Source organism: Engraulis encrasicolus, chromosome 18 (genome assembly GCF_034702125.1).
Source record: "Engraulis encrasicolus isolate BLACKSEA-1 chromosome 18, IST_EnEncr_1.0, whole genome shotgun sequence".
Lineage (NCBI taxonomy): Eukaryota > Metazoa > Chordata > Actinopteri > Clupeiformes > Engraulidae > Engraulis > Engraulis encrasicolus.
In genome coordinates this window covers 5,110,389-5,124,697 of record NC_085874.1, presented here as the reverse complement: position 1 = coordinate 5,124,697, position 14,309 = coordinate 5,110,389, and the positions used below count along the sequence as shown (strand labels likewise).

General features: G+C 41.1%; 1 protein-coding gene across 1 annotated transcript in view; it reads left to right on the top strand.

Annotated features, from left to right (window-relative positions):
* The window catches only part of LOC134468361 (protein O-linked-mannose beta-1,2-N-acetylglucosaminyltransferase 1-like), a 39,401-nt gene extending 25,572 nt beyond the window's left edge, over positions 1-13,829 (top strand). Inside the window, exons 12-20 of the mRNA XM_063222288.1 lie at positions 17-75; positions 1,309-1,381; positions 2,187-2,315; positions 3,858-3,983; positions 5,896-5,960; positions 6,078-6,122; positions 7,727-7,862; positions 10,312-10,421; positions 13,668-13,829. Of these exons, the coding sequence (XP_063078358.1) occupies positions 17-75; positions 1,309-1,381; positions 2,187-2,315; positions 3,858-3,983; positions 5,896-5,960; positions 6,078-6,122; positions 7,727-7,862; positions 10,312-10,421; positions 13,668-13,725 (801 nt within the window). The 3' untranslated portion in view covers positions 13,726-13,829. The remainder of the gene's footprint in view (positions 1-16; positions 76-1,308; positions 1,382-2,186; positions 2,316-3,857; positions 3,984-5,895; positions 5,961-6,077; positions 6,123-7,726; positions 7,863-10,311; positions 10,422-13,667) is intronic.
* Positions 13,830-14,309: the final 480 nt, after the last annotated feature.

The following is a 14,309-nucleotide window of genomic DNA, read 5'->3' as shown; positions in this document are numbered from 1 at the left end:
TCCAATATGTGTTAAGGATGCAGAGTTTCTCATTATTCTGGAAGAGGATTTGGAGGTCTCCGTAGATTTCTTCAGGTAAGAGCTTGCCGGAGGTACTGAAATTAGTTGTTATGGAATTTAGTCCTCAATATGGGCCAGTAATTCAAATACAGTACTCAAAAAGCTTTATTGTCTAATATGTTGCCTTATTAGAAAACCGTGTGTGTGTGTGTGTGTGTGTGTGTGTGTGTGTGTGTGTGTGTGTGTGTGTGTGTGTGTGTGGAGGTGGACTTAAGATCAGAAGGTTGCAAGTTCAAACCCCACCCGTACCTCTCCCTACACCTCCATCCATGGTTGAAGTGCTTTTGATCAAGGCACTAACCCCACATTGCTCCAGGAACTGTAACCAATTCTCTTTAATGTAATAACTGTAAGTCGCTTTGGATAAAAGTGTAATGTGTGTGTGTGTGTCCAGTTCAGTCTAATAAAGGTGTCAGGTGATAGTCAGCTCTGTGGAAATGGTGACACACATAGATGTGGAAGTCTTGAAACACTGGCATGAGATGTCCTAGAGAGGGCATTATTGAAACATTCCCAAAATGTGCTTTGCCACTGGTGCATTGTCAGGGCGCCTTAATACCCATTTTAATTGCGTAATTGATTGGGAATGGAAATGCCCCAAGTGTTATTGCCATTTATGTAATAAAAGCAGTGGTGCATAGAAATGTTTTATTATACAGCCAAGGCAGTGTATAAGTGTTACTTTTACCCTCGCCAAGGAGGTTATGTTTTCGGTCGTGTTGGTTTGTCTGTCTGTTTGTCAGCAGGATAACCCAAAAAGTTATGAACGGATTTGGATGACACTTTGTGCCGTTTTTGGAAATGACAAAAGGAAGAAGTGATTACATTTTGGTGGTGATCCAGATCCAGAATTTTTATATTACTGCAGATGGACCCGCCAACGGGTCTATTCACTCTTTGCTGAAAACACTCAACTATATCATGAGAACATTGCTATGACAATGCAGAGAGATTCATCAATGCAACAGATTCATCATTACCATTTTGGTCATTGCCATTTTTGGTCATTACCATTTTGGTGACAATAACATCATAACAGATTCTCTGCACTAAGGGATTAAACAGTGCTTTGGAATATAAGGGTTGCAGATGGAATGTGAACATATGAGGAAAATGAAAGTAGTATGTGCCATATAAGAAGTCCATATTTTGCATGTATTTGTTGTTGTCTTCTATTTTTGCTATCCATCGCCTTATATTTGTCTTATATTTTTGCTATCCAACGCCTTCCCATATTTCTTTTTCCAGCTTTTTCAGCCAGACCATCCAGTTGTTGAGAGAGGATGAGAGTATCTACTGTATCTCAGCTTGGAATGACCAGGTTAAATGCGCTCTCGCTCTCTCTCTCTCTCTCTATCTCTCTCTCTCTCTCTCTCTCTCTCTCTCTCTCTCTCTCTCTTTCTCTCTCTCTCTCTCTCTCTCACACACACTCTCACACACACTCTCTCACACACACACACACACACACACACACACACACACACACACACACACACACACACACACACACACACACACACACACACACACACACACACACACACAACATAGTTTAGCTGGCCTTTAGCGGATATGTTGTCTTGTGCACAATTTGCATTTTCAGAATTTCACTTCACACAGTCACTTCACTTCAGTTGTATGCATGTGGAAGGTTTCGGATTACAGACTATTGAACATCAGTGCATTGCATAAGGGAGAACTAGGATTCCTCTGCGGCTGTCTCATGGGTTGTGTTCTGGGGATTTGTGTGTGTGTGTGTGTGCGCGCGCGCACGTGCGTGCGTGTGCGTGTGTATGCGCGCATGCGGGATTATTAAAGGCATACTTACTTACTTACTTAGTATTTTACGATCAGGCTGGGGAATGTGTGTCAGTTGAAACAGCATTACATTACATTGCATTTGGCAGACGCTTTTATTAACCAAAGCGACTTACAATCGAGGACATAATCATAGCCAACATCACTAGTAGAAACAAAGTGCACAGGAAATATACAGAACAATAAGTGCAGGTGCAAAGAATTGTGAGGGTTTTTTTATTTTTAAGTTATATTAACACACTGTTAAGTAGAGTAGAATCTCACACATACGCACCAGTTCAAACAGCATATCTCTGTGTGCTATGCAGGGCTATGAGCACTCTGCAGAGGACCCGTCACTGCTTTACCGGCTGGATACGATGCCTGGCCTTGGCTGGGTGCTGAAGCGGAGCCTCTATAAGGACGAGCTCGAGCCCAAATGGCCCACGCCTGAAATGGTAACTTACCTCACTTACCTTAAACATCCTGAGATCTGGCCCTACCGTGGCGCCAACGATAGGGCACTCGTCTGCTATGCAGCCGGCCCGGGACCTTTGCCAGCCCCTCCCCCCCTTCCAGTCTCTCTCTCTCAACTCGCTTCCTGTCTCTCCTCCACTATCCTGTCTCATAAAAACCTTGAGGCTTGAAAGCCCCTAATAAATCATTAACAAAATGGCCTGAGATCTCACAATGAACGCTTCTGAGATCTCATGCTTTTATTTTCATGTGTGAAACAAAATTCGAGGGACAACAGGCTCTGATTAGACAACTAGGTTGGCACATGTCCCACTTGGGATTTTGGCCCATTTCTTCTCTGTAAATTCTTCTAGCTGGTCCAAATTGCATGGATGCAGTCCATAGAGATTTGCCACAGACTCAGTGGGATTGAGGACAGGACTATGAGCGGGTCATTCCAGTATCATGGATTTAGTGTCCTAGAAGAACCTATGAATTAATTTAGATGAATGCTTTGGGTTACAATGTTGTCGGAAGACCCAGCAATCCAGATCCAGACCCAGACTCAGTTGCCCTCATTTATAAAACTAGTGTAAGACAAAAAGCATGTACGTGTACGTGATGCGTACGTTGTTTTCTACGAAGGGTTGATATTTATCAAAATCACATCTTAAGCGCAAGAAAGATGAAATCACTACGACAGGTCTGACAGCGTGTACACAAGTTCTCAAGTTGGACTTGAGATGACTATGATCGCTAATGTTAGCAGCAGTTGTAGCGCAACAAATAATTATCGTAAATTGTCGTATGTCCTAGATAATTAAAAAACATTTTTACATTTTATACTTTGGCTATACTAGGAATGTCAAAAAAGATGAGGCTCACACAAGGCTTTCAAGTTAAAAATGTATATTGTAAAGAAGTCACAGGACTAAGCTGGAGCTACAGACGTTTCGGACCGAGTCCATTACCAATGTCTCCGTTCTCCAAGTAGGTGAGTGAGCGAGAAGCAAGCAGTGTGTGTGAATGTAGCTTTAGACTAGTTCTAGGGAAGGGGGAAAGGGATCTCCTCCAATGACGTTGCAGGGAAACTTGTATCTTTGTTTCAAATACCCACGACTCAATTTCCAATCATATTTTAATAAAAATATGACAGTGATGTCTTGCCTAAACTGACTTGAAATCATGAGAGGTCTACATTGAGTTCAATGGAGTGCTGTCAAAACTGAGTTCTGTCCGACCTCGTCCTGTGATTGGTCATACAGCATTTTAGGGCAGGCCTTAGCCAAAGGTGAATTTTGTCAAAATCAATTTTGAGTTTTCACTACGATGTCACAACCACTCTTTGGCATTTTTCACAGTTCTATGGGAGCTGTAGAATGTTAAAGTAAAGTTCTAGAAGAATTGCGAGGGAAATCCTTACTCCTCAAAGGGTTAAATCAGAGAGAGTAGAGATCTGTATAAGATCTGTATAATCTCTATGATGTATGTATACTATATAATCTCTGGTTAAATGGTACATATGTACGTCCTATATGTTGCAGTTATGGGACTGGGATATGTGGATGCGTGAGCCTGAGCAGAGGAAGGGGAGAGCGTGTGTCATACCAGATGTGTCTCGGACATACCACTTTGGCATCAATGGCCTCAACATGTTTGGATCCTTCCATGTGAGTACAACCCCCTCTTTTAAAAAATAAGTAATAAAAAAGGATTGGGCTGGACAGTGGAAAACAGACAAGAAACAAGTGGTACGACGAGAGATGGGGTACAGTTGAGATTTCTCGATTGGAACCTGCGTCCTCACAGCCAGTAAGCCAGTTCATGCACAGGTGTAATAGTGTGGTCTGTGTCATTGGTCCGAAAGTTAGTCCAACATACCATTAGTCCGACCACACACACGTTAAAACTATGCCCAAACCCAAACAATGGGATGTCGAACCAATGGGATTCTTGTTAAGTTCCTCTATGACTTATTGAGCTTCTAATGGGCTGGCTAACCAATGGGCCGACCTCAATAGGGTGCCTCTCCACAGCACCCCCATACATATTACTGTGCGTTCCCTCTGAAATACTGTATGTAGCCTTCTCTGTACCATTCTACAGTGCATGCCAAAAGAAGCATACACACTTTAAATCATCATAAAGAAAGTGTTTATAAAATGTAATTTTCAATTTTGAAACAGAATTACCTGATAACTTCAGCCAATTTCAAAATACAGTTGTTATGCTCACACTACCCTGGACTTGTCAGTACCTGAGATTTTTTGTTTTTCAGCCTTTTCCGAGATCCTGGTCATTGTAATGGGGGCAGTTTGTTTGTTTACAAAAAAAACCCCATCTTGATTCATTCCCAAAAACATCCAAAAGGTTATGCAATTTCACCAGACAACTAGCAAACAGCGATACCTTTTGGGAAAATATTTGGAGTAGGCCTATGTTAAGAATTCTTTAAATGTAAACAAAATCTGCCCCCATTAGAATGGCTCAGATCTTGGAAAGCTGAGGCAAAAATGCAGCATCACCGGGTACTGACAAGGCAAGGGTAGCGTGAGCAATACAACAGCATATTGAAATTGGCAGAAGTGCTCCTTTTATTTACAGACATCAATTTGTTGTTTTTTTCACCTGCTTTTCTCAAATTGGTCTGGACACCAATGACAACGCCAATCACACACTACTTCCTTTTTCCTTGTGTTGGCCATAATGATGATAATGATGATGATAAGTTTTTGTTCAATATCTTTACAGATGATAATGACAAGTATTCAGTGATTACTTTACTTTTTTACATTGGATATCGAAAGGGAAATGCTATCGGAAGCTGCCTAACAGCAGGGAAACCCAACAAATAAAAACAACATAGGCAGACACATAGGCATAACAAACAACACAGCCTTTTTTTTAGCAAAACAAAAAGCCTTTCCATGGACATAACAAACAAAACCTTGAGTCTTCCCATAGGTGTAACAAACAACCTAAAACTCTTAATAAACAAGACCAGACTAATAAAACAAAACAAAAACCCTTCCAACCCCCACCCAACCCATGAGACCGTAGTAGAGGAGAATTTGTGTTTGATAATTCACTTTCAATGGCTCCAATGGCATCATTTTCAGTGACTGTTTCAGGTATCATAGCATAGACTTTAGTCAACAGTTTGAGAATTAAGTGGTTAGAATTAAGTTTTAGAAAACACCTACTTTATAGTGATATAAAGTGTGTACGTATATATATATTTTTTTTTGGAACACCCTGCATAATTTCAAATATCCAGTACATTTATTAGCTATTTGTAGTATGCTTTTGAGTTATTCCCTCCAGCAAATAGGCTATGTTTCTGTAAGGGTTTAATAATTTTGTCACGAAAACAAGCCGTTCTGGAGTTTTTACAATAGACTGGCATGAATAATGGCTCAATCTGATATTGTGATAAACTAATCCACCTTGATGGAGGTCTGCACTTGTAAACACCTATTTTTGCTCTATGGTGCGCGGTTCGATCCTTCGTGTTCAATCCCATGATCATCTACTTAAACTATCAAAGTGTTTTTGATCATACCTTTTTTTTCCCTTGTGTAGGAATCACATTTTAAGAACCACAAGCTTAACACTGTGCCAAACGTCCAGCTGAAGAATGTGACTAGGTTTGTATAGTTTTTTTATTCTTTATAGTACTGTATATACACAGCTGTACACTATTTTTGACTTGTTGATTTAAATTGGAGAACTAAAGCAATACATGCATGTCTAATGTCCCTCAGTCTGAAAAAGGATGCCTACGAACTGGAGATAAAGAGGCTGTTAAGGTAAGCACTTTGAAAGGGTTTTTTCCACACCTAGTTCCCTCTAAGTGAACCAAACTTAGTCATGTTTAAGTGGACCAAAAAGTGAACCGACAGCAAAAGGACTCAGCTCTGTTTTTGTTCGTATTGTGAGTGAATTACGAAAAGAACCAGCTGCTCTTTCTGGTTCCGCTAGGCTTTTATGGTGTGTCAGTCATCTTTTTGATCACACCCGGTCCTCTAGAGCAGTGTTTCCCAACCAGGGGTACGTGTACCACTAGGGGTACGCGAGCACACCTCAGGGGGTACGCAGAAAAATGTAATAATAGCAAATATATTGAGTGTAGTCACATTGGGATAGAGGAACAGAGCATGTGTGAGGGCGAGGGGGTACTCATCATATGACAAAATGGCTTAGGGGGTACGCAGGACAAAAAAGGTTGGAAAACACTGCTCTAGAGCAGGGGTGGGGAACCTATGTCTCGAGAGCCGTTTGCAGCCCTTGAGGCCGTTTTATCCGGCCCCTGATATAGTTTTAATGTTATGCAGCTTCACATGAAATATGACATATTTTGTAAAGGAAACTTAGAAAATACATTTGCAATAAAATTAAGTTATATTCAGGGGACTTAGAGAAGGTGGGGTCTGTTTTTAATAGGGTTTTCACACCTGGTCCCCTTTAAGTGAACCAAACTCAGTCCTCTTTAAGTGAACCAAAAAGCGAACCGACAACAAAAGGACTCTCAGGGGTGCCACGGAAACATGGCTGATAAATAAATTATGTAATATAATACATATTTGTCTAAATTGATAAGTTAATGCTAGTCAGTGGAATCTTTCATCTACCATTTACGCACAGTAAAGTAAATATAGGTCGCCCCAGTCAGCTGCAACTTCGAACGTAGGTCGTGTGACGTCTCCAAATGTGTTACTTTTCTAAGCTTGTGTGGTATCGGATGCGATGCCACGTTACGGCTTGTTGGTTTGGGCTGCCTTGACATTTTTCATGAATTGAAAGGGTACCTCGCCTAAAAAAGGTTGAGAAACACTGATCTAGAGCCCTCCTTAAGTAATTACACCTAGTCACAAGTGTAACTTGTCAGAACTCATAAGCGAACCGAACTGAGACCACGTCAACCAAGGTCTCAGTACGGTTCACTTCCGAGGGGTCTGGATACGCTTTGGAGCGTTCACATATGCGGCAAAAATGCCGTCACTTCTCCGAGTTCGCTTAGGAGGCTGAAAGGGACCAGGTGTGAAAAACCCTCAAAGGGTTTTTTCTTTTTACAATTCGGACCCTAATGCACCGTTGTGGTCGTACCCTTCTTATCCTTGTGTAGTCTCTTTCAGTCATGAATCGACAAGTTGGCCAAGGTTTAGCTTTCACAGACTTTCACAGTCTTTGCAGTCCGGATGCACTATATATGTACCCCTATCTCCCCCTACACACAAAGCACCTAACCCCACAATGCTCCAGGGACTGTAACCAATACCATGTAAATAACTGTAGGTCGCTTTGTATAAAAGGGTCGGCTAAGTGTAATGTAATGTAATGTAATGTAATATAATATAATATAATGTAATGTAATATAATGCAATGTAATATTCTACAATTGTTTGGCTCACAGGGATGCGCAGGTGGTGAACCACACCAAGCACCCCTGCGAGGACTCCTTCATCCCTGACACTCGGGGCAAGACTTATGCCGTGTATATCAAGATGGAGAAGGTGTCCGACACCGACACGTGGAGAAAGCTGGCACAGGTGGGGCTCATGACTACTTCACATAAAAGGAACTGGAGCTGAATACCAGTGCTTCGTCTGGTAACCCATACATACAGTACATATATACATATAAATATATATATACAGTATATACACTTACTTAATAGCCCATTCACACCGCCACATGAAGAAAGCTGGCACAGGTGGGGCTCATGACTAATGTTGTTTATATAAATTTAGTTCTGGAGGAAGTCCGAGAGTGATTGACAGCTGTCATTACTAGCTCCCGCCTTTGTGCAAATTTAAATCCTCCTTCCCTCCTTCACCTGTCATGCATGCACGAAGGCTGTCCGAATTGTCCCACTACCTCCCCCTACTCCTCCATTTCACTAGGTCATCCAGCCACATTTCCCCTACACTTAGGGGGTGGAAGCGGATCTCATCCTGCATGATCTCCGCTTAAAGCATCCCAGGACCGAGGCAAGCTAACAGGCCACATTGATATGCTATTTCCTATGCCCACCATACATATACTATGCAGTGTATACACACACTGGGCTAGTTTGTAACTTTATATATATTGGATCATTTTGTATATAAGATTTTATAAAACTGTTATAGACATTACACAGTACGTGTGGAGGTAAGCACCCCATTAAATGCCCCCAGTGGTTTTTCACAGATGTGCAGATGCTGCTGTAGTGAGGTGGATTAACGAATTCACCATTACGGAAGTGACAAAGACACAGTAGGCCTAAAGGCCTATTCAGAGATAAGGTGCATACGTCACACCATTTGGCTCGAGAACCATTATGACATCATCAAAAGTGCCAGACCGTTCATGCTCACAAGCGCCATATGCGCTCCATTAAACAGTTCTGCTTGTATTTTCGGAAGTGTGCCCTCTGCTGTTCATGAGAGAAACTGCACTCTGTGGCGGCGCAATTCCTGTTCTAGCGATCTAGTTCTAAAAACAGATGTACTGCTATAGACCAACTGAACGTCTGACTTATCACTTATCACAATAAAACAGATTTTTGTTGCAGCCTACATTGCCATCATTTCAAGGCCAGGTGAGAGCATTGTTCTGGCTGCATAATTTAAAAATAGATCGTCAAACACAACGTGCTTTACTGAACAAAGTAAACAATTGTTTCACTGAACCAAATTTAAGTGAGAAGATAAAATAGCTCTCTAAGACATTATATTACCCTCAAAACGATGCAGGGTCCCTTCTGTAGTCCAGTAGCTGTATCTTGGCTACTATTCTATAGGCAACTGTAGTCTAGTCGTCTCTTGCCCTGTCTGCCTACCTGGTCGCTGCTGGTGGACGGGCGCCAAGTTAGAAAAAATGTTGGGTGCAGGACTACGCGCCACACCATTAATTTTGAGCTTGCGAAGGGGCGCGTGGCGTCATTTTGGGTCACGTGATGGCGGCGCTACGAGCGTGCGTGAACTATGCCCGAACCACAGCCCTTATAAGAACAGCCTAGCCACTCGCTATTAAGCCCTATTGTACCAGTTGTTTGTATTAGTTTGTATTAGTTCTATGGTTCGGAGACCAGAATGAATGGGACCCAATGGAGCAAGATGCTAAAAATCTTAATTTTCACCCAGGTCTCATCAACAAAGCTCAGATTTGAATGTCGTTCTGGAGATTTCAATAAGGGTTTCACTCAACAGTATAATAAAAAAACACATATGTCCGTTTGATTTGTTACAGGAGGCGTTTTTGTTGCTCACTACTCGCTAGCATTTTGCTAAGGATGTGACGTCATAGACACTTAAAAATCACTTTTTAAGCATATGCGTGGCTCAAAAGATCTAAAACTCAGCCGTGGGTATTTTCTATATATAGTCTTTCGAAAGCAACATCCGAATTACACAAGAAAAAATCATATACTGAGATAAAGGCACCATGAGGGGTTGTGCGCCATAGGACTCCATTCATTCTGGTCTCCGGGCCACCACGTGGACAAGGGTGGAACTGCCCCTTCAGTTCTAAATCTGCCATAGAACTAATACAAACCTGCCTCGTTTCGGCAACCGGAAATACACCGTGAAATCAACCAGTGGCGTATCTGGTCTTCCTAGAGTATCTGTGCCCGAACTCCCGCCATGATGATTACTTGCTGCAGCACTGCTGTTGCTCTTGTCAGACTTGTGTAGTTCCACTTTGCTCTGCTAGGAGGCTCTATGTGCTACACACACGTCTAGTCCTGTAGGAGAGGGAAGTTCTTCAGCCAGGAACTTGCCGACGCAATTGTTGTTTCAGTAACAGTGGCGGCTCTCATCGACGAGTCATGTGAAAACTGTATTGTCGAAGCTGTGACTTAACTACAACAGGTCTGGAGAGAGGCTACCCTAAGGCCAACCTTGCTATACAATTAAACCTTGATTTCAGTCAGTGACGTGTGTGTGTGTGTGTGTGTGTGTGTGTGTGTGTGTGTGTGTGTGTGTGTGTGTGTGTGTGTGTGTACCTCCTCAGTGTCTGCATGTGTGGGACCTTGACATGCGCGGGTTTCACCAGGGCGTGTGGCGGCTTTTCTTCAAGAAGAACCACATACTGGTGGTGGGCGTGCCCGTCTCTCCTTACACGTATGTACCACACTTAATATTAATACATGAATCTTATATACAGTGCCCTCCATAATTATTGGCACCCCTGGTTGAGATGTGTTAAAAGCCTTAAAATAAATTCAGTGTTTATTGCAGAAGAATACCGTCACACTGAAAATTGTAGGAAAATGTAGCCTTCAACTCAAATGAATTGTAAGAAAATAAAAAAATCCCTGACTAAAAAATAATTATTTTTCATTAAATCACCAGTTCCACAATTATTGGCACCCTTAACAATTCCCAGGAAATAAATATAATTGAAGCATTTCTGTCATTTCTACAGTAGTTTACAAAGTTTACCAGAGTATGTAGGAACATTTAATTAGTAATTCATCACTTCCTGTTTCCCTGGGGTATAAATATGACGTGACACCGAGGCCATTTCTCTTATCCACTCTTAAACATGGGAAAGACAAAGGAACACAGCATACAAGTGAGGCAGATGTGCGTCGACCTTCACAGGTCAGGCAGAGGCTACAAGAAGATTGCCACTCAACTGCAGCTGCCCATATCCACTGTGAGAGGAATAATTAAGAAGTTCAAAACAACTGGAACAGTGGTAAACAAGCCTGGACGAGGACCCAAGTTTATTTTGCCACCACGCACAGTGAGGAGGATGGTAAGAGAAATCAAATGATCTCCAAAGCTCACTGTTACAGAATTACAACAAATGGTAGCATCCTGGGGTCACAAAGTCTCCAAATCAACCATCAGGCGCTGTCTACATGCCAACAAGCTGTTTGGGAGGCATGCACGGAGAAAACCTTTCCTCACTCACAATCATAAACGCAAGCGTCTGGAGTTCGCCAAGCGGTATTGGGGCTTCAACTGGGACCGTGTGCTTTGGTCAGATGAGACCAAGATTGAGCTTTTTGGCAACAAACACTCTAAGTGGGTCTGGCGTACCACGAAAGATGCGCATGCTGAAAAGCACCTCATACCCATTGTGAAGTATGGGGGTGGGTCAGTGATGCTGTGGGGCTGTTTCGCTTCCAAAGGCCCTGGGAACCTTGTTAGGGTGCATGGCATCATGAATGCTTTGAAATACCAGGACATTTTAAATCAAAATCTGTTGCCCTCTGCCCGAAAGCTGAAGCTGGGTCGTCACTGGGTCTTTCAGCAAGACAATGAACCCTAAACATATGGCCAAATCTACACAGAAATGGTTCACCAGACACAAAATCAAGCTCCTCCCATGGCCCATCTCAGTCCCCTGACCTCAACCCCATTGAGAACCTGTGGGGTGAGCTGAAGAGGAGAGTACAGAGGAGAGGACCCAGGTCTCTGGATGATTTAGAGCAGGGTGTCAAACTCATTTTGGTCCGGGGGCCGCATACAACCCATGTGGACCTCAAGCAGGCCGCATTAGTAACATCGCAAAAAAAAAAAAGGTAAAGTAGAGTATTAGTGTTCAGTACTATCACGTTTTAAGTGTGTTGAATATGTAGAAAGCAATGCAATACTGATAATCCTATGCAAAATTTCCTTGACTTCATTCATTCATTGCCAACCGTCAATTAATTAAATATGGGACAGTTCATTTTGGCAGGGGGTCTGGGGGTTTTCCCCCAGAAAATTTTGTATTTCTTATATGTAAATTACTAATTTCCTGCATTTTCACGCATTCTAACACCCTGTTTCCAGTTTGAGCTTAATAGGAACCAATACAAATCCAATTATATTTATTATTTAATTACAACCAATACCAATACAATACGAATAAGAAGTATTAACATTTTATCTCTGTATATGAGGTCTATAATATATGAACTTTATCAAATGCCTGTTACAGTAAAAATTCACTATTTATAATAGAAGTGTGATCTGCACTTTACTACATAACTTATATACAGTGTAACAGAGGGACCATTGGGTTAATGTCATGCAGGTCTCGATTTTGCCCCGAGGGCCGTAATAGCGCATTTCGGTTATTTCATTTAAAAAAATAAAAATAAAAAAAAAAGTAAAAAAAAAAAAAAAAAAAAAATTTTTTTTTTTTTTTTACATCCGGGCCGGATGGAACCCTCTGGCGGGCCGGATGCGGCCCGCGGGCCGTATGTTTGACACCCCTGATTTAGAGAGATTCTGCAAAGAGGAATGGCTGAAGATCCCTCTTTCTGTCTTTTCCCATGTTGTGAAACATTGTAGGAGAAGATTAGGAGCTGTTTTGTTGGCAAAAGGGGGTTGTACAAAATATTAACACCAGGGGTGCTAATAATTGTGACACACATTATTTGATGTCAAATAATTATTTCTTTATGTGGGATTTTTTCCCCACTGAATAAATGCACTTGTATTGAAGGTTGGATTTTTCTCTTTTTTCCATTAAGGTCCCATATTATTTAGAAAAAAAATAAAATAATTGGAAGCTAAAAAACACATCTCAACCAGGGGTGCCAATAATTATGGAGGGCACTGTATATACGGTAAATAACATTAATATATATTATTATCATTATTACATGGCTTGACGTCATTCTGTAGAATGCGTCGTTCACTTGCCTGATGGGGCTCCCCAATGTTTGCACGTCTATTATTTCTGAATAACAGTGTGCCTATAACAACACACGGTCAATGGCAACGGTTGTGTTGTATTGTAATCTGATTCTGGCGCCTCTGCTCCTTATATCACCACATTTTGGGTTATCTCAAATAGTATAAGTGTATAAATAGTAGGGGTGTGCAAAATAATCGTCATATCGATGCATCGCAATACTTACTTTCACGATACAATGCATCGATTCATGACAAGGTATCGTGATACTTATTTTCTCAATATACTGCATGGATTCATGACAATTGATTATTTGATAACAATAAAATTCTATTTGCCACGGGTTAATTTTGTTCAGTAGAGAGTAGGTAATATTTCTGTTGTGATGTAAGCTCTCTCCCAGATGATAACATGCTTAAATAGAATGAACTGACTTATGAAAGCTACACAGCAACTGACAAATAAGCTGTATTTTACACATTTACTGAAGTAAATATCGCAATGCATCACAGTAGTACATGAATCGCAATGCATCGTGATAGAATCGCATCGTGGCATGTGTATCGTGATGCGCATCGAATCGTGAACCCTTTGCCAATACCCACCCCTAATAAATAGTATATACAGTATGTATACGTATATTTCAATAAATAAATAAACAAATATAGATATTTTTTACATTTTCTTGTATGTTTTTCTGACACCTCTTCTCATTTTTGGTCTTGCTCCAGGTCGATGAAGCCCCCCCACATCACCCCCCTCCACTTTCAGCGCCCACCCAAAGAGTAGCACCTGTGGAACAGGTCTGGTGCCCCACATCCAGCTCTCCTTGCCTGCCCTATTCAATAATACAAGTGTATTGACAATATATGAAGAGTTCAGATGCAAAACCCCCTAAGTGCCTTTTCAGAAAATAATCTTAATTCATTTTTATTTAATACAAAGCTACTAAAATTGCTTATTTTGTAATTTTATTTATATAATATAACTATTTATATGTATTATCAAGTACATACATGTAAACCAAACCAACAACGGGGTTCTCTAAAAATATAGAATTGCAGGTCTTCAGAAATGGAGTTAGGGGGTTTTGCATCTGAACTCTTCATATTTTCATCTAATCTAGTCTAATTTCTTAAAATAATGAATTGGTCACACAATAAAAAAATGTAGTTCCTGTATTAGATTGAGTAATGTAACAGTTAATAGAAAAAATAAATGAGAAAGATGAGCACATTATTCTATCTGCATTACTTTTTGAATTACTATATGGTGAGCCTCTGCATACTTGTGACAAGGTGTGTGAGTTGTACACGGACGGGGGGAAAAATAAATCTTAATTTCTTTTTTTTTTAAGTGACAGCTGGTCCAGT